Source organism: Symphalangus syndactylus, chromosome 23, assembly GCF_028878055.3.
Source record: "Symphalangus syndactylus isolate Jambi chromosome 23, NHGRI_mSymSyn1-v2.1_pri, whole genome shotgun sequence".
Taxonomy (NCBI): Eukaryota; Metazoa; Chordata; class Mammalia; order Primates; family Hylobatidae; genus Symphalangus; species Symphalangus syndactylus.
In genome coordinates this window covers 12242417-12268474 of record NC_072445.2, presented here as the reverse complement: position 1 = coordinate 12268474, position 26058 = coordinate 12242417, and the positions used below count along the sequence as shown (strand labels likewise).

The window sequence follows — 26058 nt, the reverse complement described above, 5'->3', positions numbered from 1 at the left end:
TCCAACTATGTTGTCAATTTTGGAATAGGTGTGGTGTGGTGCTGAAAAAAATGTATATTCTGTTGATTTGGGGTGGAGAGTTCTGTGTGCAGAGCTGAGTTCAATTCCTGGATCCTTGTTAACTTTCTGTCTCATTGATCTGTCTAATGTTGACAGTGGGGTGTTAAAATCTCCCATTATTATTGTGTGGGAGTTACAGTCCCTTTGTAGGTCACTCAGGACTTGCTTTATGAATCTGGGTGCTCCTGTGTTGGGTGCATATATATTTAGGATAGTTAGCTCTTCTTGTTGAATGGATCCCTTTACCATTATGTAATGGCCTTCTTTGTCTCTTTTGATCTTTGTTGGTTTAAAGTCTATTTTATCAGAGACTAGGATTGCAACCCTTGCCTTTTTTTGCTTGATAGATCTTCCTCTATCCCTTTATTTTGAGTCTGTGTGTGTCTCTGCACGTGAGATGGGTTTCCTGAATACAGCACACTGATGGGTCTTGACTCCTTATCCAGTTTGCCAGTCTGTGTCTTTTAATTGGAGCATTTAGCCCATTTACATTTAAAGTTAATATTGTTATATGTGAATTTGATCCTGTCATTATGATGTTAGTTGGTTATTTTGCTCATTAGTTGATGCAGTTTCTTCCTAGCCTTGATGATCTTTACCATTTGGCATGTTTTCGCAGTGGCTGGTACTGGTTGTTCCTTTCCATGTTTAGTGCTTCCTTCAGGAGCTCTTTTAGGGCAGGCCTGGTGGTGACAAAATCACTCAACATTTGCTTGTCTGTAAAGTATTTTATTTCTCCTTCACTTATGAAGCTTAGTTTGGCTGGATATGAAATTCTGGGTTGAAAATTCTTTTCTTTAAGAATGTTGAATATCGGCCCCCACTCTCTTCTGGCTTGTAGAGTTTCTGCCGAGAGATCAGCTGTTAGTCTGATGGGCTTCCCTTTGTGGGTAACCCGACCTTTCTCTCTGGCCGCCCTTAACATTTTTTCCTTCATTTCAACTTTGGTGAATCTGACAATTATGTGTCTTGGAGTTGCTCTTCTCGAGGAGTATCTTTGTGGCGTTCTCTGTATTTCCTGAATCTGAATGTTGGCCTGCCTTACTAGATTGGGGAAGTTCTCCTGGATTATATCTTGCAAAGTGTTTTCCAACTTGGTTCCATTGTCCCCGTCACTTTCAGGTACACCAATCAGACGTAGGTTTGGTCTTTTCACATAGGCCCATATTTCTGGAGGCTTTGTTCATTTCTTTTTATTCTTTTTTCTCTAAACTTCCCTTCTCGCTTCATTTCATTCATTTCATCTTCCATCACTGATACCCTTTCTTCCAGTTGATCGCATCGGCTACTGAGGCTTCTGCAATCTTCGCATAGTTCTCGATACTTGGCTTTCAGCTCCATCAGCTCCTTTAAGCCCTTCTCTCCATTGGTTATTCTAGTTATCCATTCATCTAATTTTTTTTCAAAGTTTTAAACTACTTTGCTATTGTTTTGAATTTCCTCCCGTAGCTCAGAGTAGTTTGATCGTCTGAAGCCTTCTTCTCTCAACTCGTCAAAGTCATTCTCCGTCCAGCTTTGTTCCGTTGCTGGTGAGGAACTGCGTTCCTTTGGAGGAGGAGAGGTGCTCTGCTTTTTAGAGTTTCCAGTTTTTCTGCTTTGTTTTTTCCCCATCTTTGTGGTTTTATCTACTTTTGGTCTTTGATGATGGTGATGTACAGATGGGTTTTTTGGTGTGGATGTCCTTTCTGTTTGTTAGTTTTCCTTCTACCAGACAGGACCCTCAGCTGCAGGTCTGTTGGAGTTTGCTAGATGTCCACTCCAGACCCTGTTTGGCTGGGTGTCAGCAGCGGTGGCTGCAGAACAGCAGATTTTTGTGAGACCACAAATTCAGCTGTCTGATAGTTCCTCTGGAAGTTTTGTCTCAGAGGAGTACCTGGCCGAGTGAGGTGTCAGTCTGTCCCTACTTGGGAGTGCCTCCCAGTTAGGCTGCTCGGGGGTCAGGGACCCACTTTAGGAGGCAGTCTGTCCGTTCTCAGATCTCCAGCTGCGTGCTGGGAGAACCACTACTCTCTTCAAAGCTGTCAGTCAGACAGGGACATTTAAGTCTGCAGAGGTTCCTGCTGACTTTTTGTTTGTCTGTGCCCTGCCCCCAGAGGTGGAGCCTACAGAGGCAGGCACGCCTCCTTGAGCTCTGGTGGGCTCCACCTAGTTCGAGCTTCCTGGCTGCTTTGTTTACCTAAGCAAGCCTCAGCAATGGCGGGCACGCCCCTCCCCCGGCCTCGCTGCTGCCTTGCAGTTTCATCTCAGACTGCTCTGCTAGCAATCAGCCAGACTCCGTGGGCATAGGACCCTCCAAGCCAGATGCGGGACACAATCTCCTGGTGTGCTGTTTTCCAGGCCCGTTGGAAAAGCGCAGTATTAGGGTGGGACTGACCCGATTTTCCAGGTGCCGTCTGTTACCCCTTTCTTTGACTAGAAAAGGGAACTCCCTGACCCCTTGCGCTTCCCGGGTGAGGCAATGCCTCGCCCTGCTTTGGCTCGTGCACAGTGCGCTTCACCGACTGTCCTGTACCCACTGTTTGGCACTCCCTAGTGAGATGAACCCGGTACCTCAAACGGAAATGCAGAAATCACCCGTCTTCTGGGTCACTCAGGCTGGGAGCTGGAGACCGGAGCTGTTCCTATTCGGCCATCTTGGCTCCACCCTGATTTATGCCTATTTGAAAGATGTAATAATGCTTCTTTTTATCTTTCTGAGGATAATTTAGGGTTTTTTTTTTCCTGAAGCTTTATTCTGCTTACTGAACTGTATCCATGTCCTCTGAGTTATTATTTTTCTCTATTTGCTGTTGGTCATCTTTCATGTTACAGTCTTTTTTTGAACATTTTAAACAGCTTTATTGAGATACAATTCATATACCATACAATTCACCCATTGAAAGTGTACAATTCCATGACTTTAGTATATTCACAGAGTTTGCATCCATCACCACAATCAATTTTTGAACATTTTCATTACTCCAGAAAGAAACCACATACCCAATAGCTATTACTTCCCAATCCCCCCAGTTAATTCCCCAGCCCTAGGCAACCACTAATCTACTTTCTGTCTCTATATTCTATACATTTCATATAAATGGAATCATACAATACATGATCCTTTGTTATTGGCTTCTTACACTTAGCAGGTTCATCAGTATTATATTAATAGCATGTATCAAAATCTTATTATTGCTGAACAGTATTCCAGTGTATGGATATACTACATTTTATCGATCCATTCATCAGTTAATGGACATTTGGGTTGTTTCCACTTTTTATTATGAATAATGCAGCTGTAAAGATTCATGAACAAGTTTTTGTGTGGACATGTGTTTTCATTCTTCTTGGGTATGTATCTAGAAGTAGAATTTTTGGATCATATCACACCACTCTATTTAACCACCTGAGGAACTGCCAGGTTGTTTTCCAAAGTGACCACACCGTTGAACATTCCCACGAGCAGTATATAGGGGTTCCAATTTCTTCACATTTTCATCAACACTTGTTGTTATCTTTTTTTTTTTTTTTTTTTGAGACGGAGTCTCGCTCTGTCGCCCAGGCTGGAGTGCAGTGGCGCAATCTCGGCTCACTGCAAGCTCCGCCTCCCGGGTTCACGCCATTCTTCTGCCTCAGCCTCTCTGAGTAGCTGGGACTACAGGCGCCCGCCACCACGCCTGGCTAATTTTTTTTTTTTTGTATTTTTAGTAGAGACGGGGTTTCACCGTGTTCTCGATCTCCTGACCTCGTGATCCGCCCGCCTCGGCCTCCCAAAGTGCTGGGATTACAAGTGTGAGCCACCGCACCCGGCCTGTTGTTATCTTTTTTTAATTTTTTATTTTATTGATACATAGTGTTTTACATATTTATGGGCTACATGTGAATGTTTTTTACATGCATAGAATGTGTAATGACCAAGTTAGGTTATTTGGAATACTAATCATCTTGTGTATTTATCATTTCTATGTGTTGGTAGCATTTCAAGTCCTTTTAGCTACTTTGAAATATACAATACATTGTTGCTAACTATAGTCATCCTAGTCTGCTATGGAACATTAGAACTTATTTCTTCTAACTAACTGTAAATTCCTACCCATTCACCCCCCTTTCTTCATTTCCCCTTCCCACCCTCACACCCTTCCCACCCTTTGGCATCTATCATTCTGTTCTCTATCTTCATATGATCAAGTTTTTAGCTCCTACATGCGAGAGAAAACATGTGGGATTTGTCTTTCTGGGCCTGAATGATATCACTTAACATAATGACCTTCAGTTTCATCCGTGTTGCTGCAAATGACATGATTTCATTCTTTTTTATGGCCAAACAGTATTGCATTATGTAAATATACCACATTTTCTTTACCCTTCTGTCCACTGATGGACACTTAGGTTGATTCCATCTCTCTGCTATTGTGAATAGTGCCACATTAACATGTGAGTGCAGGTATCCCTTTGAAATACTGATTTCTTTTTTTTTTTTTTGGATAGATAGCCAGAAGTGAAATTGCTGAATCATTTGGTAGATTGCATATTTCCAGAAATTTATCCATTTCCTCTAGTTGTACTTTGAGATTTTTAAAAATGTATTTCTCACCTTGAAAAATAGTAGTAGTTTATTGAGAAATCTCTATACTGTTTTCCATGGTTTCTATACTAATTTACACTCCCACCAACAGTGTATAAGAGTTCCTTTTTCTCTTCATTCTTACCACCATCTATTATTTTTTGTCTTTTTAATAATAGCATTCTAACTGGGGTGAGATGATATCTCATTGTGGTTTGATTTACATTTTCCCAATGCTTAGTGATGTGGAGCATTTTTGCATATACTCTTTGGCTATTTGTATGTCTTCTTTTGATAAATGTCTATTCATATCCTTTGCCTATTTTTTAATGAAATTTTTTTGTACATTGTGGATATTAGTCCCTTGTTAGGTGAATAGTTTGCGGAGATTTTCTCCCATTCAACAGATTACCTTATCACTCTATTGATTATTTACTTTGCTGTGCATAAATTTTTAAATTTAATACAGTCCCATTTGGCTAGTCCAATATCCTGAACTGGTTTCCCTATGTTTTCTTCTATTATTTTTATAGTTTCAGGTCTTACATTTAAGTCCTTAATCAATCTTGAGTTGATTTTTGTATGTGATGAGAGATAGGGGTCCAGTTTGCGTATGGATATCTAATTTTCCCAGCACCATTTATCGAAGAGGGTATCCTTTCCCTGGTGTAAGTTCTTGGTTCCTTTGTTGAGTATCAGTTGGCTGTAAATATGTGGATTTATTTCTGGGTGTTCTAGTATACTCTGTTGGGCTGTTTTTATACTCATACCATCTGTTTTGATTACTATAGCCTTGTACTGTATTTTGAAGTCAGGTAGTGACTTCAAAGCCTCTAGCTTTGTTCTTTTTTAGGATTGCTTTAGCTATACTGGCCCTCTTTCGGTTCTACATGAATTTTAGGATTGTTTTTTTCTATTTCTGTAAAAAATGACATTTTGGGGCTGGGTGCAGTGGCTCACGTGTGTAATCCCAGCACTTTGGGACGCCGAGGCAGTTCATTAGGTCAAGAGATGGAGACCATCCTGGCCAACATGGTGAAACCCCATTTCTACTAAAAATACAAGAAAATTAGCTGGATGTGGTGCCGCACACTCATAGTCCCAGCTACTCGGGAGGCTGAGGCAGGAGAATTGCTTGAATTTGTGGGGTGGAGGTTGCAGTGAGCCGAGATCGTGCCACTGCACTCCAGCCTGGCAACAGTGCGAGATTCCATCTCAGAAAAAAAACAAAAACAAAAACAAAAAAAAAACATGACATTTTTGGATTTTTGGTATTTTGATGGGGATTGTATTGAATCTGTATATTGTTTTGGCAGTACAGTCATTTTAATGAAATTAATTATTCTAATCCATGAGCATAAGATGAGTTTCCATTTGTCTGTATTCTCTTCAGTTTCTTTCATCAGTATTTTGTGGTTTTCCTTTAGAGATTTTCCACCTCCTTGGCTAAATTTATTCCTAGGAATTTTTTTCCATGGCAGCTATTGTAAATGAGATTGCCTTCTTGACTTCTTTCTTGGCTAGTTCATTATTGGTGTATAGAAATACTACTGAATTTTGTATGATGGTTTTGTATCCTGAAACTTTACTGAATTTGCTTATCAACCCTTAAGAGTTTTTGGGTGGAATCCCTTGGTCTTTGTGAATATAAGATGTCATCTGCAAAGAGGGACAATTTGACATCCTCTTTTCCAATTTGGATGCCTTTTATTTCTTTCTCTTGCTTGATTGCCCTGCCTATGACTTCTAGTACTATGTTGAATAGGAGTGGTGAGAGTGGGCATCCATGTCTTGTTCCAGTTCTTACAGAAAAGAATTTCAACTTTTCCCCATTCAGTACGATGTTAGCTATGAGTTTGTCATAGATGGCTTTTATTATTTTGAGGTATATTCCTTATGTGGCTAGTTTGTTGAGACTTCTTATTATGAAGGGATGTTGAATTTTATTAAATGCTTTTTCTGTGTCTATTGAAATGATCATATGGTTTTTGTCCTCGATTTTGTTGATCTAATGTATCACGTTGATTGATTTGTGTCTGTTAAACTATCCTTGCATCCCTGGGTTAGATCCCACTTGATCATGGTGTATTATCTTTTGTATGTTCTGTTAAATTTGGTTTGCTAGTATTTTGTTGAGAAGTTTTGTGTCTGTGTTCATCGAGGATATTGGCCTATAGTTTTCTTTTGTTGTTTTGTTCTTGTCAGGTTTTGGTGTCAGGGTAATGCTGGTCTTGCAGAATGAGTTAAGGAGTATTCCCTCCTCTTTGGTTTTGGGATTTTTTTTTCACTTTTACTTTTTTTTTTTAGAGACAGGGTCTTGCTCTGTTGTCCAGGCTGGCATGTCATGGCACAATCATAGCTCACTGCAATCTCAAACTCCCAGACTCAAGCAATTCTCCTGCCTCAGCCTCCCAAGTAGCTGATATTACAGGCATGTGCCACCCAATTTTGTAGAATAGTTTGAAGAGGATTGGTATTAGTTCCTTTTTATATGTTTGGTAGAATTTGTCAGTGAATCCATCAGGTCCTGAGCTTTTCTTTGTTGGGAGACATTTTATTGTGGATTCCATTTCGCTACTCATTATTGATCTGTTCAGATTTTCTATTTCTTCCTGATTCAATCTTGATAGATTGCATGTTTCCAGGAGTTTATCCATTTCTTCTAGGTTTTCTAGTTTGTTAGCATATAGTTGTTCAGAATTGTCTCTGATGATCTTTTGTATTTTGGTGGCATCAGTTGTAATGTTTCCTTTTTCACTTCTAATTTTGTTAATTTGGGTCTTCTCTCTTCTTGGTTAGTCTACCTAGCAGTTTATCAATTTTGCTTATCTTTTCTAAGAACCAATTTTCCATTTCATTGATCCTTTGTATTTTTATGTAGTCTCTATTTCATTTAATTCTGCTCTGATCTTTATTGTTTCTTTCCTCCTGCTAATTTAGGAGTTTGATTTGTTCTTCCTTTTCTAGTTTCTAGAGGTACATTGTCATATTGTTTATTTGAAACCTTTCTACTTTTGGGTGTAGGGACTTAAATCTGTAAACTTCCCTCTGAGTACTGCTTTTGCAGTGTCCCACAGGTTTTGGTCTATTTTGTTTTCATTTTCATTTGTTTCCCTGGAGAGGGCAGTGCCACCTTCAGTGACAGTAGCCTAGGCCTGCAGGTGGGAAATGCCTGTGGTGCTCATACCTCAGCCCCTGCTGTGGTAGCCAGTACCTTGGTTGCTCCTCAGCCCTGGGTGCATAGCCTGTGCACATCTAAGCCCTGAGGACAGCAGGCCATGCTTCTCCTGATCTCACGTCCAGCTTCGCTGGGCTCCAGGACAGTGTGCATTCTGTAGAGGCGGGCCCTAAAATAGAGCTTTGTTTGTGCCTCCACCCCAAGCCTCGAGGATGGTAGCCCATGGTCACCCCTGCCTACATTTTAGGGGCAGCAGCCCAGGCTTTTCTTGCCCCCATTCCCCTTTAAATGTTAGGCATTGTGAAAGCTGGCTGGAAGCTTCTAGTATATGGATGGGTTTGTGGGCTTCACTGAGGGTTATCAGGCAAGGATTAGATGTTTCACTGGGATACCCCTGCCCAGCATGCTGGTGCTTTCTGTGCCTTCTCACTGGGATGCTCTTTCAGATCTGCATGGCCGTGTCCTCCAGTTGTATAGGTGTTAGCTCATTTGTCACCTTACCAAAGAGACCTTCCCTAAATATGTTAACTAAAGCAATGTGTTCCTCCAAGTCTACTTAACACTGTTTTGTGTTTCTCCATAGCCCCTTTTTAACGCTGATACATTTGGTTTTTTTCTGTCTCCTTCCCATTAGAACATAAGCTCTTGGAGGGCAGGAGCTTTGTTGTATGCTCTATCCTCAGGGTCTAAAAATGGGCTTATTCCATAGTAAGGACTTGATCAATATTTATGGAAGAAAGGAGAGAGGGACAGAGAGAAGGAAGGTCGTTCAGTATCTGTAGCTCTTTCCTCTTGGGCTGGTCAGCGGCTCCCGAAAGGGACTCTCCAGTCTCCTGCCTGGGGTTTAAGACCGTATCACAGTGGCCTGAAAGCCAAAGGAGGGAAGGGAACTGGGGGGTCTCACCATCCGGGATATGACTTCCATGTACTCCTTTGCTCTCAGCTGCTACAGGATTCTACCCTCTGCTGTGCCTAGGTCCCCAGAGTTCAGATCTTCTCTGTTCATGGTCTCCAGAGGGAAATGTGTGTCTGTGTCTCCTGTCAAGGTGAAGGGAGGATTGTCCCCACTATGCAGGAAGGAGGGGAAGGGATTTGAGGAGTGCACCTGCTCCTTTTTCCTTCTTTCAACCAGTCTTCTTGGTTCAGCCCCCTGCACACCTCCACCTTCAAAGGCAGCTGGTGACTTGAGGATCAGAGCCGTTCTGGGGTTCTGTGGTGTGATTCCACTTCCTTTCCGTGTGCCTTCCTCTCTGAGGTGCCGATGCAGAGAGATGGTCACACCTCCTCATTCTTCCTCTTTGTTTTGTGGTCATGCATGTGTCTGCATGTATTAATTAATAAATATATAACACATATATTTGATGGGAAACATATATTTCTTTAGTGCCATTTTAGTGGAGAGAATGCATTCTGTGCCATGTGTTGAGTTTGCTGTGTTTACTTGCCAGTCTGGCCCTAGCCAAACACTTTCCTGTCTCTGTCTCCCCCGTGTTCAACAGGTCTGCTGCAGAGAAGTTCTGATATGTGCTTTCCCTTTATAGCATGTGCAGTTGAGTCACATAATTTTCCAGATTCAAGACTAGGCACCCTCACCCTTGCCACAGGATCCTGAATCCCCAGAGAAGGCAGAACAAGGCTCAGGACAGAGAGCTGCTCTGCTGAGCACTATGGTCACCCTGTCTCTCGTCGCTTATGGGCCTGTGCAGTGTCCTTATCATGCAGAGCCACTCACGCAAACCCTCCCTTGCTGATGGTGACCGCACATTCCTCCCACCCGGTGGCTCTCCTCTCCTCTGCTTCTTTCCGATGGTGACACAGCTGGCTGGAGCCAGCAGCACCACCTGCCAGATCCACACTGCTACTGCAGGACCAACTCCACTTCCCCCCCCACCGATTTTTATATTTGTAGTTTAGCTAATTCCATCTCCAGCAAATTCCTGCCCACCTGAACACAGACACTGTTTTAATCCCTTTCTCCTCTTCTGTCTCTTTTTATTTATTTCAAGAACTGTTTAAAATACATAAAAGAATAAAAATATTTATTATTTATAAGTATCACATACTTATCCCCAGAACTGACCATATTTAATATTTTTTGCATATACTTCAAGTCTTTTTTATTTTAATCAAAGAAATGAAACATTCTAGTTAATGTCGAAATCTCCTTTGTTCCCCATCAGCAGCCCCAGTCCTCACCCTCTCCTCAGCGAACAATCACTGCCAAGAATTTAGCATCTATCCTTCCAGAATATTTCACACTATTTTACAGACCTGTATGTTTTCCTGAGTCATGCATACAGTTTAGTGTGTGTAATCCCACATTGTACATATTGTCCTCTAACTTGCTTTTGAGCAAGCCTTCTGTTTCAGACCTTTTTCCATACTGATCTTTTCATAGAGCACCTGCTGAGCCTATTTTCTTTCCAGTTTGCCATATGCGTGAATGTAAAGATGTGAGAGTAATAGCCAACAGTTAATGTGCTTTCACCACGTGCCATGCTCTTTGTGTTTTCTCCTTGAGTCCTCACAACCCCAAATGGTAAGTACTGTTATCACGCCTACCTCACACGGGAAACGGAGACTTCCACTCGTGTGTATGATCCATATGGTTCTGGCCACTGTGATTTCTGGCCCCGGAGTCATGACACAGACACGTAAATGAGGTGTCAATAATATTCTGGGAGCCAGGAAAATAAAACCCAGCAGACAGTGACTAGTCAGTGCCTTGGCCTCTAAATTATTTGAAAGGTCTTCATCTTGCCCTTTGGTGGAAAGAAACTAAGCTCACAGTCATTAAATCTGGCTTCTATTGCTGACTCTATCCTGACAGCTCTAGGATGTCACACAGATTACTTCTCTTCTCTTTGCCTCAGTTTCCTCGCCTCTGAAATGGGATTCAGATTGCCTGGCTGCCTACCCAAAAGATTGTGCTGGGAACCAAATGAGATAGATCACGACTCTAAGACACTTTGTAAACCAGACAGTGGTCTGTGCATGGGAAAGTCTTTTAGGATGACAAACCTGGCCCATTATTTTAACTTTCCTTATTAACAGACCGCCTACCATGTTCCAGCTACATCCCCATGATTTCATTTGCATTACAGAATTTAATCCTCATTCCTCAAGCAGCAGCTTTAGAAAGATTGTTTTAAATCCCTTGTTTTTCTGGCTTGCTTAATTACTACTCTGGCAACAATATCTCTTTTTTTCCTCTTTCACATATACATAGTATTTTAGCTTCATTATGGGTTAAATTGAGTTTTGTGGGTGGGTCTGGGCACCCTCTCAAAATTTATAGCTTTATTTCTATGGAAAAATTGTTTCTAAGCATCAAACAACCAACTACAAGGCAAGTGTTGGAACATCACGTGTTTATAAGTTGGGACCACTGTACTGTTTGCATTGTTCTCTAATGAGTTTGTGGAAGGAGAGCTAATCTCCCTGGTGAGATTACACACTTCTTAAGGAAGGGGCACTACATCTTGCACGTGTCCTCCATAACACCCAGCAGGTGCCATGCGCAAGAATGTATTCAAAACATACTTATGTAATTCTTCCAAAGCCCAGCTGCTTGTCTGCCTCCAAGACATGGGTGCTGATGGGAGTCACCTTGGGTGTCCCAGGAACCTCTGTGGTAATCATTGAATCATATACTGTCAAACTTGACAACTCACAGATGAGGCCCAGGAACACAGTGTATCTTGTCCAGACTCACTGGCTGAATGTAATTATAGTGGTAATAACACTATCAACTAATTTTTTTAGTATTTAATATAATGCCAATACTTTCCTAGATGTTTCACATTTGTTAATGTATTTAATCTTTACCAAAAAAACTTAGGTAGTTATTCCTATTATTCCCATTTTACAGATGAAGAGACTGCAGCCTAGAGAGGCTAAGCAACTTGCTTAAGGTCCTAGAGCTGTTAAAAGCACAAAATAAAGATTCGAACACTGGCAGCCAGGGTACAGAGCCCATGCTCTCCACCCCTGTGCCTCACTGCCCCTAGTCCTGAAAGACCAGGAGTAAAGGCTGCTGTCTTGACCGTCACCCGTGATCCTCTCCACTGGAATACTTGGCATAATAATACAGTGCTGGCATTCTCATTGGCTCCATGCCATGTGATCTTCATTATTAAATCCTTGGACAATAGGCAAGATAGGTACTTTGTTTAATGCTTATGTGTATTATACATTCTACCAAGTTCAAACAGTACAGAAAAGCACCAAAGTAAACTAAATGGCTCTTGAAATTCTTCCATCCAAAGCTAAAATCTGGACTAACATTTTGGCAAACATAGACATCTATGTTTTAATACATATGTGTATAGTTCTGCACATGTGTGCATGGGAAAGAATAAACAAAAAATAAACAATTTAAAAAGTAAATAAGCTTAAAATTTTTATTAAATAAAAAATAATTAAAAATTTAAAAATAATACCTATGTGTATAGATACATATTTAAATTGGACATAATTGGGACCTCATTCTAGATGCGTTTCTGTGAGCAGGTGACCGGTGTTATTTCTGTCAGCATTCCGGAGAGGGTAACGGTTCATCCAGTGAGAGCCAGTGTGGGGTTGGGACATCAATCCTGCATGGGTTTTTTTTTTCTTATTAAGCTTTTTTGTTTTTATTAAGACCATATTTATTTTTTGATAATTCATTGCTCCTGCTCAAACACCTTCCTCTCAGCGCCCAGCCCTGGCTCTGCACTGGGCGGGCTGCCATGCCTCTAGCAGTCTGTTGTCTTTCCTGGAAGTTTTGCCTACTAGAGAAGAGATTCTGGGTACCTGGTGAGTTGGAATATTTATGCAGCTATCAATAAAGCCCAATAAACATGGCAGTCAAGCTTTTGCATTGACTAAACAATGCTGGTGGTTTTCTGGCCCTGTGAAATCTCAGCCAAGACAGCTCCTTTGAGGTTTCACAGTGATTGCAAATGTGGCACAGTCATGATGGTGACCACTCTGGTGCCACCTTGTCATTTCCCCTTCAAGCAGCATGGCAAGTTATTCTGAAAAAGTTCAGGGAAAATGGAATCTGATCGGGGGAGACAGATGCTCATTTCCTCGTCCTAACCAACTTCCCTTACTACTGATACTTTGGTTTAGAATTGCTATCTGGCTCTGCTGAAAATGAAATCATATATTCAACTCTCAGGCTGAAGTCCAGTGTGATTAGATATTAATGCAGTGTAATGGAAGATTGGTATTAAATTGAGACCTTCTGATCTTCTTACTCCTCAAAGTTCCCTCCCGCTCAGACTGCTGCCCTGCCAGCCCTGCCTCCCCTGCCTCCCCAAGCAGAAGCAAGGGCAGTGGGGCCAGAGCCCAGAGCCCAGAGCCCTAAGCCTGACATAGGGAGAGGGGAGTGGAGGCAAGAGGAACAGCAAGAGAGAGAGGGGAGGGAGACCCAGGTTCAGGCCAGTTCTGCCCAGGACGGCTCCCAGCGAGACCTCACTGCCTGGGCTCCTCGAACCTCCTCTACATCGTGGAGGGAGGAGTGCGTGGGACCACAGGGCCGTGATTCTGGGCCTGCCTTCACTCTCAGAGCCACACGCATGTGGTTGAGGACTAAGAGCTTCCAACTGTCCAGAATCACTTGGACATTTGACAGGCATCGAGCTAGAAGGCTGAGAAGAACAAAATCTTTGCTCAGTTTCTTCCACTCCTGCCGCCTCCCCATGCCAGTGCTTTTTGTGAAACTGACTTGAACCTAATAGCTGTCACCAGCTACTGTCACTCATCCTATTTCTTTTTCTCTTTCTGGAGGTGTGGCCTGAGAAGCAGCCAGTGGGCCAGCTTTAGTGTACTCTTAGCTTCCATTAGGGACAGGGATGGGACTCTGATGTCCCAAACAGTGTGAACCTTGGCCAGGGGCTGCTCCCTTCACTTCCCCTCACCTGCTGGAGGAAGGACATGAGTGTGTGGTCAGTTCCACTGCTTGGCTCACAAGAGACAGCTAGGCCTGTGGAAACCCCACAGGACCTGCAGGCCCCCTCTGCCGGCCCACTGGCTGCATCCCATCTAGCAAACCCCCCAAGAGAGCTGGGGGTCTGGGAGGACAGCAGTTGCCCACCGAGAAAATAGGCCACCAGCACAAGCCCTGAGCATGGTCAGATGGTGTCACCTTCATGTGTGGATAAGAGCATTTTTATGGAGACAGTGATTTTTCTTACTCTGTGTCCAGAACACTGGTTTCAGGGGCACAGACTTTGCACACAAGATGGTAATGACTTTTTAATGACCTTAAGGGGACTGGTGTCCAGGCGGCAGTGAATCAGTCTCAGTAGGAGGTTCATAGTGAGAGGGAAGATGGAACACCTGAAACCAAAGGGGGAAAAACAAACTGCAAATACATATATATTTTCTTTGCTAACATTACTTGGTAATTAGACAATTACAGGAAGCAGCTTCCCAGCAGCTGGCATTTCCACTGTGAGAGCGGAGGAGGGATGGCAGCAACTGTGAACTCCTCACATTTATTACAGAAAATATTATTGGAGTTTACAGTCGTGGGTACCATGCACTCCTCCAGTGTCCAGTGCATTCTGATGAGCTGCTGAGCGTTCAACCAAGAGCAGAACTCCTCCTCTCAGGGTCTGTTCAGGGCCTGCTCTGCTGAGTCTTAAATGAGCTGGCCTGGCCCATGCTGATGAATGAGGAATTGCCTTGAAAATATCGGGGATGCTTTTGAAACCACCCAGAGTCAGGCCAGTCTTGAGAATAGATGGTGTCGGGGGCAGCGTTTTGGAAGCAGGGAGGGGGTAGAGGCCTGTGGAGAACTTGCCATCACTCACATGGTGGGGTCAGAGGGGAGTGCAGGACCCCCACTGCCCCAACCCAAGTGCTGGAACTCTGCAGCCTTCCCACATCCCTGCCCTCTTCAAAACTCTCCTCCTCCCAGAAGCTTCCCGTGCTGAGTAACTGCTCCCCGTCGGCTGCGCATCTGATGAATGACTGAGGTCATTCTGCCAACAGCCCTGGGGTAGGCCCCGTCATGGCCCCATTTTATAGATGGGGAAATGTATTTATGAACTCCTGCCACCGTGATTACATCTATTTGTCCGCACTTTTTTTTTTTTTTATTATACTCCAAGTTCTAGGGTACATGTGCACAATGTGCAGGCCTGTCACATATGCATACATGTGCCATGCTGGTGTGCTGCACCCACCAACTCGTCACCTAACATTAGGTATATCTCCCAATGCCATCCCTCCCCCGTCCCCCCACCCCTTGTTGTAATGAGCTTGGTCTGCGCTTTGTGCTTGTTTATGGAGGGCTTTGTAAGAACCCTAAGTGACATTCACAGATGGGGAGGAGTGCCTTCTGTGATGGGATTGTAAGCTCCTGAATAGGGACACTGTGTATGTCCTGCCTCTCTCAGCCATACATTAGGTGCAGCCCTGCTCCCTGCCCCTCCTATAGTGCAGGTCTCGGAGGACAGGAAGCCCTCCCTTCTCAGTGGGCATGACTCCGTCGGCCACACTGTCAGAGAGTTAACTGCACCATCTAATCAGGCAAATGGTTGTTTCCTCTCACAGGTCCTGGCAGTCAGTAACTTTTGAAAGGCAGCCTGCCTCCTTCATCCGTATCGTTGGGACACACAACACAGCAAATGAGGTAAGGGTCTCTTTTCATGAGAGGTGTCATGAGATTTCATGATGTACAGGTAAATGCTACATCCTGAGTTAAGTGGAATTGTTTGTTCTGCCTGCTAATGGCCTGTTTCTCAGACAGCTTGGTGTGGAGAAAGTCCTGCAATTGCACAGTGGGGATATCATTATCAGTTTTGGATATCTCTTCATTAGCAAATGAAAGCCAGCTCCTACTGCTTTGCTAATTCCTACAGCTCTCTGTGGAATCGGCCAACCACAGAGGCCTTGAGAGGTCAAACACCCCATCCCCTGTCTCTGAGTCCTCAGCCCTCCCAAATGACAGCAATTGTATGAGGTTCCGTGCCCCTCTGAGCATGGCGTCTAGCAGGCGGCCGTGCTGCTGACTTATCACTCCCTTGCTGTTTTGTAGTCACACTGTGTCAAGCGTGTGCCTCCGAAGAACCTCTGGTTTAAGAGAGGCAGCCTAGGAAATGATGGGTCGAAATGCAACAGGTAGATGAGAAACATAAAAGTGGCAACATTTCTGCAATTTTACCTTTCCGTGATCTTTCTCAGATTTATGCAGGATTGGCTCTATGGTGTGCCACCAGGACAGTTGCATGGGACCCAGTGCTTGAGGTTTAATGCTCTGTGGCACCATCTTGAAATGCTTAGGGTCTTTTTACCTTTGAATTGTGTTTTATAAATGAAGCTCCACGGCACAGTGGAACATACACCAGGACCTTGGAGCCTCAGCCCACATGCAATCCCGCCTCCTGCCCCTTCCCACCTTCCTGCCATGAGCTGTCAGCCACCCACTCCCTGAGCCAGGATGCCTGGGTTCTGCTTGGCCTGCCCCTCCTCATCTCACCATGATCACTGCCCTCTCTACCCCCAAAAGGGGCCCTGGCACAGGGATGGACGGGGCCAGAGTTTTGTGTGAGTCTTGAGCTCAAGTCACAGGATAGTGCCCTGGGTGCCTGTGAGGGGCTACGCTGGCTGGCAGGGCGGTGGGGGTGGGGTGTCCCTGTGCCCGAGGGAGCACAACATTAAGTAGCAAATAACAACCAGCATGACAGCTTGAGAGAGAGACCCTAGATGAAAGCAGAAAGGTTTTTTACTGCTTTTTGAACACAGGGCTCCTCGTTTCCATCCAGCAAATGGGCCCTGTGCTTGGGATTCATGCATTGTGTTTATGGAATTAAAATTTCCCCAGAACACATCAAGGTGTTTCTGGTACTTCAAAAAGCATTTTTAAACGTGAAAATATTGTGATAATTTAAATTCATTTTGGCTTTTTATTTAGTTAGAATAAAAATGGTCCACATCTACAATGTGTTTCTTGCAGAGAGGAACTTGTAAACAGAAACCTGGAACTTTTCCTCTTGCCTCTTTATTTCAAAACAAATCTGAAAACTATGAAAGTGAACCAACTGATGTTTTCTAAAGAAAAATTCAAGAATTATAAACACCAGGTCATAAACAATTGAAATTTTTACATAGTAACGTATTGAAATCGAGTTCACTATTTTCCATTTGCAGTTCTTGCTTTTCACACACTGCATCCCCCCAAAAATTCTAGATCAGTTTTTTTAATTCCTAAATGGAACCCTGAAATTTTGTATTACAGCAGAAGGAATTCTCAAGTCAAAAAGGGCTAAGAAGCAGCAAGGCAAGTCTGCCCAGGGCCTTCTTCTAGGGCTGCCCTCGGTCCCAACCCCGTTACCTCAGTGACCAAGGAAGAAGAAAAGAATCTTGGACTTTTTTTTCAAAGCTATTCTAGATGAAGAATGATTTCCCATTACAGAGCTCTGAAGTTGGAGTGTAAGACCTCTCTTTCATGATGAGTTTCCAAAAATATCTGTGCAAGGGTCCCCAACCACTTTGGTGGAGATTGGCCCAGCCATTTTAAATGGGTTGGATAGTAGGTGACTAGTTAACTTGTGATCCATCCCGTTTGGCTAGTGAATAACTTGCTCAGTTGTCTTTTTGAATCAGTTATTGATTGGGGGAAAAAGCCTCAAAGTAGTGTTGCCAACTGGGAAACATCTTTTTTTTTTTTTTTTAATACAGAGTCTCACTCTGTCACCCAGGCTGGAGTGCAGTGGCACAATCTCAGCTCACTGCAACCTCTGCCCCCTGCGTTCAAGTGATTCTTCTGCCTCAGTCTCTCAATTAGCTGGGATTATAGGTGCCGCCACCACACCCGGCCAATTTTTGTAATTTTTTTTAGTGGAGACAGGTTTCACCATGTTGGCCAGCCTGGTCTCGAACTCCTGACCTCAGGTGATCCACCTGCCTCAGCCTCCCAAAGTGCTAGGATTACAGGCGTGAGCTACCATGCTGGGCCAGGAATCATCTTAAGTCATAAAATAAATAATGAATAGGATCTCATTCTCAGAGCACAAAAAAGGCACAATAAGCCAGGTGCGTTGGCTCACGCCTGTAATCCCAACACTTTGGGAGGCTGAGGCCATAGGTTCACTTGAGCCCAGGAGTTCAAGGCCAACCTGGGAAACATAGCGAGACCTTGTCTCTACTTTAAAAAAAAAAAAAAAAAAAAAAAATGGCGGGGCCTGGTGGCTCACGCCTGTAATCCCAGCACTTTGGAAGGCCAAGGCAGATGGATCACTTGAGGTCAGAAGTTTGGGACCAGCCTGGCTAACATGGTAAAACCCCGTCTGTGCTAAAAATACAAAAATTAGCTGGACATGTTGGTACGTGCCTGTAATCCCAGCTACATGGGAGGCTGAGGCAAGAGGATCGCTTAAACCCAGGAGGCTGAGGTTGCAGTGAGCCGAGATCGTGCCACTGCACTCCAGTCTCGGCAACAGAACGAGGCTCCATCTCAATAAAAAAAAAAGAAAGAAAGAAAGAAAACCAATTAGCAGGCACGGTGGTGTGCACCTATAGTCCCCGTTACCCAGGAGGCTGAGGCAGGAGGATCGCTTGAGCCCAGGAGTTCGAGGCTGCAGTGAGCTGTGATTATACCACTGCACTCCAGCCCTGGGCAACAGAGTGAGACCCTGACTCAAAAAACACAAAATGTACAATAAAGCTGAACTTTATTGGGCATCAAGAATACAGCAAACCCTCAGAGAATGTTCTTTACTGCAGCATACTGGGTTCTGGGACATTATTTGAAAAAAGTTATAACACCTATCTTAGAGAACAATGGAAATATGTGTAAGCCAGTATGGCAGAGTTCAGAGGCGTGAGGGACAAGGGTCGCATCAGGGAAGGAGGATGACTTGGGCTGGTCAGGCAGGATTCCTGGGAGAGACAGCTCTAGAGGATATGACCGCATGGACAAGAGCACTTCGTGAAGCTGGGGAGGGCCGCAGCATAGGACAGGAGGCTGGAGATGAGAGTGCGGCACCATCCTGATTCACAGTCCCGTGGGAGCCAGAACTGTGCCATCAAAAACAGGGGTCAGGGTACCTTTCTCACTATGGAGTGTGGCCTGGAGGGCAGAGGACACAGGGTTTCCTCTCTCTGTCCCTGCTTGTTTGCTAAGTAACATCAGCAGCTGTCTCAGCTGGCTATTCCGTTGGCTAAAGTAACACATTGATTTCTCACAGTCCCAGAGGCTGGGAGTCTGAGGTCAGGGTGCCAGCAGGCTCTGGTTCTTGGTGAGGGCCGTCTTCTGGGTTCTGTCCTCAGACGGCCTTCTTTGGTGTGTGCACTTCCGCGAGAGAGAGTGACAGAGGGCGCAGGGATGAGCGCTCGGTCTCTTTTCCTGTAAGGACAGCAATCCCATCACGGGGGTTCCACCCTCATGACCTCCGCTGAACCTGATCACTTCCCAAAGACCCCACTTCTAATCCCATTCCATTAGGGGTTAGGGCTTCCACTGAGGAATTTGGGAGGGACACAAGCATCAGTCCATAACAGTGGCCTTCGTTTTAGTCAGAGCCGGAGAAACACTCTGTTTCCCTTTAGCTACTCAGTGTTTGTGAACCCAGAGATTTTATGCTAGCTTCAAAAACTATCGATGGAGTTGGTCTATGGCATGGAAAGGTCTGTCTGTGTGTGCACAATAAAGGGAAATCTGGGCGAACACATGCTTTGCCAAATGGCCGAGGTAGGCCTGTCTTCTGCAGGTGCTTCGCCATCAAGAGAGGGGCGGGCAGAGCAGGGACTGGTGGGGAAGCACAGCGTGGAGGCTCCTGTGGAAGAGCGTTCAAGAGAAGACGGTGGCTGGGCAGTTTGGCAAAAGGTGGGAAGTGGCCTGGGCAGTGTGTAAGTAGCAGCTAGCAGAGCGGCCGGCTGTTTAGAGAGATCTGAAGTCATTCTTGGGGGCAGGAGCTCAGTGAGTTGATAGCTCTGCAACAGTGACCGTGGAAACTGCCCCAAACTCCAAACACCCCCGGCAGCTGCTGGAATAGGAGAAGGCGGACAGCAGGCAGTGCGTGGGAGCAGGTCCCCCAGGCTGGCCTGACTGAGCTAAGGCGGACTGGGATTTCTTGCCTGCTGTAGGTGTGTATCTGTCTTGCTCCAGTCGGCCAGGTCTTCCTGCATCCGAAGGCTCAGCCTCCGTCTGCTGCATGCTAATTTTCCCCGCTTCCCTCCGATCCGTCCAGCTCTCAGGCGACAGCGGCCTCGGCAGTCTGTGAGTGTAGATTTCTTGATCACCTGCTCTGGCACGCTTCTGATTTCCTGCGGCATTCCATCCCTCTCCTCTGGGAAGTGTACGTCTGCTACTGGCATTTGTCTCTCATCTTCCTTTGTGAGCACCACAGCAACGAATTCATTTAATTTTTTAGCTACATTTATGACTTCTGTCAATAAATTCCCCCAATGCTTACCTCTTAAAGACTCCACCACTTCCTTCTGTAACCCCTGTTCCTTGTGTACCCAGTATCATCCTTATCATTTATCTTAACTCCTCAGCGCACTCCACTTTCACTTCCCCCCAGTGTGTGCTTCTGTCGTCCTCTGCTCCCTGCTCACCTGGCTCTGGAAGCTCCCCTGTGCTTGGCCCGGTGCTCACGCGTGTCTTTTCTTTACCCTCAAACGCTTCCCCCGACTCCTTTGTCTTCCTCCCATGCTCAGCACTAGATGGCAGACAGATGTCGGTGTGTCTTTCAGCACATCCACCCTCCGCTTCCATTGTTTCCATGCATCTGATTGTCCCCACTGCCTGTGGCCAAGGAGGTCCTTCTTGACCATTTCCTCAGTCACCTTATGGTGGTCTCAGCTGCCAGCTTAGCAAGCTCACGGTCATTCCTTCAATGCTAATCGACTCTGAGCCACTGGGGAGACAGACACTGCCCCTCTTCTAAGTCTCTCATGTCTAAAATAAACTAGACCTTGTCAACAACATTACAAACATTGAGGGAATCTTTAGTTTCAGCCCCAAAAACTGCTCAAAACCACACTGGTTCTGATGTACGGGGTCTCCCAGAAACCCATCCATTTCGTGTTATTAATTATCTGAGCAAATAACAGAGGCACATACCTACATCCTTAAATAAACTCAACTGGGAGTAAATAAGATCAATTCTGTGCACCCATGAAAATCAGGCAGTGATGTTCAAGAAACTGAAGTTATGCCTGTTTCTTTTTATGGCTTTTATAAAAACGTGGGTTTGAAAGTTCTGGAGTGATTTTTTTCAGTACGCAGGGAGCTCACGGGCCCACAAGCAGTCTTGAGGGTTAAAAAGGACTGTAGGAAAAGGAAACTCACTGCAATGTATTCAGAAAGACAGGGTTTCTGCTCACAAGAACCTACATTAAAGCTTTTACCAAGTCAATAACAGAAACTCAGGATGGTATTGACAGGCTTTAGGCAGCTCTCAGGTTCCATTTTACTTACTGAATTTATATAGTGAGGAGAGAGGCTGTGTCATATTCATCTTTGTATCCCTGGCACCTAGCAGGGTGCCTGGCACGTGTAAGCATAGAGGACCTGTTAGCTTAATGAATGGGTGAGTGATCTCATCTGTACACCCATCTCTCCCTCTCCCAGTCAGTCAATCAAAGAAAGCAATAGAGGAAAAGACGTAGTAAATCAACTTTTCATTATCAAGAGGCCGTGGCATTCCCATACAGAGTTTCTATAGTCATATGGAGGATTTTCTTAAACCAGAAACATTCGTAAATGGAAAAGTATGTGCACCAGATATCTCAGCATCTCCTAGCTTAGGACCCTTATAATAATAATCATTATTATTAATCACAATAATAGTAGCTAATATTTGCTGAGCACTTACTGTGTGACAGGTTCTCTTCCAGCCCTTTATATTTATGACATGATTTAATCCTCATATAGGAAGTAGGTTCCACTCTCACCCTCATTTTAAAGATGAGGAAACTCAACACTAAGTGTTGGCAAAATTGTGGAGCAGTAGGCAGTTCTCCTCCAGTGCTGTGGGCAGATAGACTGACCCTGTCACTCTGGAGAAGAGTTTGGTGTTTTGTCCTAAAGGAGCATGTGCACACATTCACCCTGTGGCTGAGCATTCACTTCCACTCCTCTGTGTATTCTCCAACGAAGCTCTTGTGCCAGTTTAGGAGGCAAGAGTGAGGATGCTATCACCGCAGCCTTGTTCATCCTGAACCCAATGGGACACCACGAGCATCCATCCACAGAGGATGGGTAAGCAAAGCACAGCATCTCATACAACGGGCTGCAGGGACTGTAGGTGGATGAACATAATAGCATGTTGAAGGACAGAAGCCAGACACCAAAGAGTACGTATACTAGGATTACGTTCATGGAAACTTCAAAAGCAGGCAAAGCTTCACTACAACATTCATGCATACACAACTGGTAAAACTGTTAAGAAAAAGAAAGCAAGGGGACGAATCTTATCTGAGCCAGAATTGGGGTTTCCTCAGTGAGGGGGAGGCACCACTGTTTCTTGTCCCACATGGTATTTCTATGGGAAAACTGTGCCTTATAGCATACAGTTTTGGCAGTAGAAAGTTTAGAGGCAACTGAGGCTGAGAGACATTAACTAATTTGTACGAGATCACCCCAGTCTTGAGTGGCAGAATCAGAATGTGAATCCAGGCAGTCTGGCTATAACATCAAGGCCGCCGCGTCTCCCACAAAGGCATAATAGACGGCAATGTGCAAAATGAGCCCAGCTGCACCCTGGCCCAGAACTCTATGAGTCAGGCATTGATAAGCAGGTGGCTGTGAGCATGCTGTGCACACCAGTTTGTGCTAGATCTTGGGGAGAAACTGAGGCAGGACCCTTCCTTAAGGGGATGGCAGCTTCACCACCTGGTAGAAATGAATCCCCATTAAAAAGCCCCTTAACTCTGGGTGAGATTTCAAATGGCTGTACCTGATTGATGGTAGAGACATCAGTGAATGAAAACAGCAGCCAGCCCTGAAGGAGGAGGGTGAATCCTGATCTGTAAAACGGATCGAGTGATCCTGGCCCTTGGAGTTTGGGAGCCATGAGTGAGTTTATATCTGAGAGGACCTGGGAGGGTGGGAGGGTGCAGAGCACTCTTCAGGCTCGCCGCTCCTTATTCCAAGGAGAGTGATCAGCCCACGAGCGTGTCAGAGGAGCATCTGCATGAGCTGACAGCAGCAGGACAGAAAGTCTACAAGTGGCTGCTTGAGCTGCCCTCCAGGACCACTCGGCTCAGGGCCTGGAGTGAGGCAGAATTTATTTACAGGCTTTGGTCAGACCAGTGAGTGGCTCTGGGCTCCCATGCCACCCTCGTTCCCATAGCAACCTGTGGCTGTAGTGGAAAAAAACAAAACAGGGAAACAGACTCTTAAAAAAAAATGAAACAAATGCTCCTTCCTGGCGTGGTGGTAATTATTTCTGAGGTCCCCCTGCCCCAGGTCTGATTCCACTCTCTCTGGCCCCGTGAGGACTTCCCCGGCAGCATCCTCCAGAAGACCATCGTCTCAGCCCAGCAGCACCTCAAAGCAGTCACATGCTGGCTCCAGGGCCAGAACTCCCAGTGGGCCAGCAGCAGCATGAAGCAGACGTCCCGGTGGCAGAGCGCAGAGAGAGCAAATGGAGAGGCAGATCCCTCCCTGCAAAAGCTCCTGGTCTGCAGAGAGCACCAGTTCCAGGCTTCAGACTCCACTTCTGTGCGGGAGAGAACCTGGCCCTCCAGGGGCTTCATGTCCCAGCAACTGGAAATGGATGCCCACAAAGAAAACCTGCTTGGGAACAGAAATGATGGAAACAAACTTAGGTTTCAGATGGCAGCATGGAGGCCCTGTATGGTGTATGCCAGGTACTGGGCCAGAGAGGAGGCAGTGCAGGGACAGCCGGGATAATCAGGCCCAGTGGGCAGCCTGGCACCTGTGAATCTGCGTAATAGTCCTAGCAGGAGGCTCTGACTGGCTCCCCATCACGCTGCAGTTCTTGAGAGCAGAGACTGTGTTGTAGCATCTTTGTGTCCTCAGCACCCAGCCCAGTGCCTGGCACACAGTAACCCCTCCATAAATCAGACCATGGGCCAGCGCATTGGTGCGGGATTCCAAGGGGAATAAGCTCTCAGGAATCACTTGTGACAGCCTGAAGCCAGATGAAGGAATAACTGAAGATGGCATCACGGCTGTGACTGCCATGCCCTTGGAGGATGGCAGAGCTCTGATGGTTATGAGAGAGTCTGGAAGCATTTGGTTGCACAAAAATGTAGGCTGGGGGAGAGGCAGTGAAAGCTGAGCCATCCAAACAAAAACTTGGATTTAAGGATTATACCTGCAGATAATGATCAAAGCCAGGTGCCTCAGAAGAGCCAGGCTAAGAAGAAAGGGGTGTGGAGGCTCTAGAAGCTGGTTCCACGAACCAGCACTGGGCAGGCAGGGAGGCGGAGGATGCACTGAGGGGAGCGAGCAGTGAGTGGAAGGAAGGGAGGGGGCCTCGGCACTGGTGCCAGCTTCACCTCCAGCCAGCTGTGTGGCCCCAGTGTCATTTCACCTCCCTGCCTCTCAGGACACTTGCCTTTGAAATAAGGAGAGTGAACTAGATCTTAAAGCTTCCTTCCCAGTGAGACAGGAAAAAAGGCAGAAAAATACTTAGTTTGTTTCATAATTATAAAAGAAGACCTTTTAGGCCGGGCGCGGTGGCTCACGCCTGTAATCCCAGCACTTTGGGAGGCCCAGGCGGGCGGATCACGAGGTCAGATCGAGACCATCCTGGCTAACACGGTGAAACCCCGTCTCTACTTAAAAAAAAAAAATCAGCTGGGCGTGGTGGCGGGCGCCTGTAGTCCCAGCTACTCAGGAGGCTGAGGCAGGAGAATGGCGTGAACCCAGGAGGCGGAGCTTGCAGTGAGCCGAGATCGCACCACTGCACTCCAGCCTGGGCAACAGAGCAAGACTCCATCTCAAAAAAAAAAAAAAAAAGACCTTTCATGGGCTTCTTTATATTTAAATGTTTGTTATGAAAGATTTTATTGGAAGAAAAGAGAGGAAAAGCAGGACAACATTGAGCACATATGGTCGTTTCAGACACTGCACAATCCTCAGATCTGTCGTATTGGAGCAACGATAATTCTCCATCCTCAGCTGGCCTGGGAGAAAGTGCCCCCAGACCTGGGCAGATGAGTACCCAGGAGCCTCCCAGCAGTGAGACGCATGGAGACAGTGGCTTGTGAGGGTCCCCTCAGATGTGTCCCATTGCTGTGCCAGCAGTGAGGGGTGATGCTGGAAGCCTCCACGCAGCTAGAGCCCTGTGAGACAGAAGGTGCATGCAGAGCCTGGTCACACAAAGTGAAGAACCGCCCAGGCAGCCGGAGACACATGGGCCAGCCCTGCGGGGAGAGCAGGGCAATGGCCGGGCTCTCTTGGTGCCTGTCCGGTGTGGGAAGGGGGCCCTGGTGAGGCCACATCTATCAGGTGGGGAGATTCAGGCATCCCAGAAGCCTGCGAACAAGAACACTTCCCTTTTTTTGTTTCTTAGTTTTTCAAAAAAATAACTAAAAGATACCTCTACCACTCTATGGCCGAATCCATTAAGACAAGAAAGTAACTCTCTCCCTGGAACTCTGGAGTGTACACACATAAAAAACAGGGCAGGAATTCCAGGGCTGCCTGGGGTGATAGGGATTGGAAAGGCTCTTCTTCCAGAACCTTCCAAGCATCAGAGTTCCAATTATCTGTGGATACCCTGGCCTATGTGAATATGAGAAAATGATATTGTAAAGTTTTTTTAAAAGCTGTTGCCATATATAAGCATTGTCACCCAGAAACTTACCTCCATACCTAGTGCAAAAATATTTGGGTATCCTATCACCCTAAGCAATACTGAAAATTTGTTGCTCGCAATTTGGAAATGTCTCCCTATGAAGTAATTCCTGGTTTTGTTTTTTGTTGTGTTTGTTTTTGAGACAGAGTCTTACTCTGTCTTCCGGCTGGAGTGCAGTGGTGCCATCTCGGCTCACTACAACTTCCGCCTCCCAGGTTCAAGCAATTCTCCTGTCTTAGCCTCCCGAGCAGCTGGGATTACAGGCACCCGCCACCACACCTGGCTCATTTTTGTATTTTTAGTAGAGACCAGGTTTCGACATGTCGGCCGGGCTGGTCTCGAACTCTTGACCTTAAGTGATCCTCCTCTCTCAGCCTCCCAAAGTGCTGTGATTACAAGGTGTGAGCCACCATGCCCAGCCCCTAACTGAAAACAATGTGTTGGGCTGTTCAGATGCACATAAAAAACCAAGGTTTATCAAAAGGGATATTTTGTTGCGGGCA

General features: G+C 45.5%; 1 protein-coding gene across 14 annotated transcripts in view; it reads left to right on the top strand.

The window, feature by feature from the left end:
- BTBD9 (BTB domain containing 9) overlaps positions 1-26058 on the top strand; it is a 507047-nt gene that overhangs the window by 449135 nt on the left and 31854 nt on the right. For all 14 annotated transcript variants that reach the window (XM_063632289.1, XM_063632296.1, XM_063632291.1 and 11 more), the window contains one exon: positions 15330-15408. In XM_063632289.1, coding sequence (XP_063488359.1) covers positions 15330-15408 — 79 coding nt within the window. The remainder of the gene's footprint in view (positions 1-15329; positions 15409-26058) is intronic.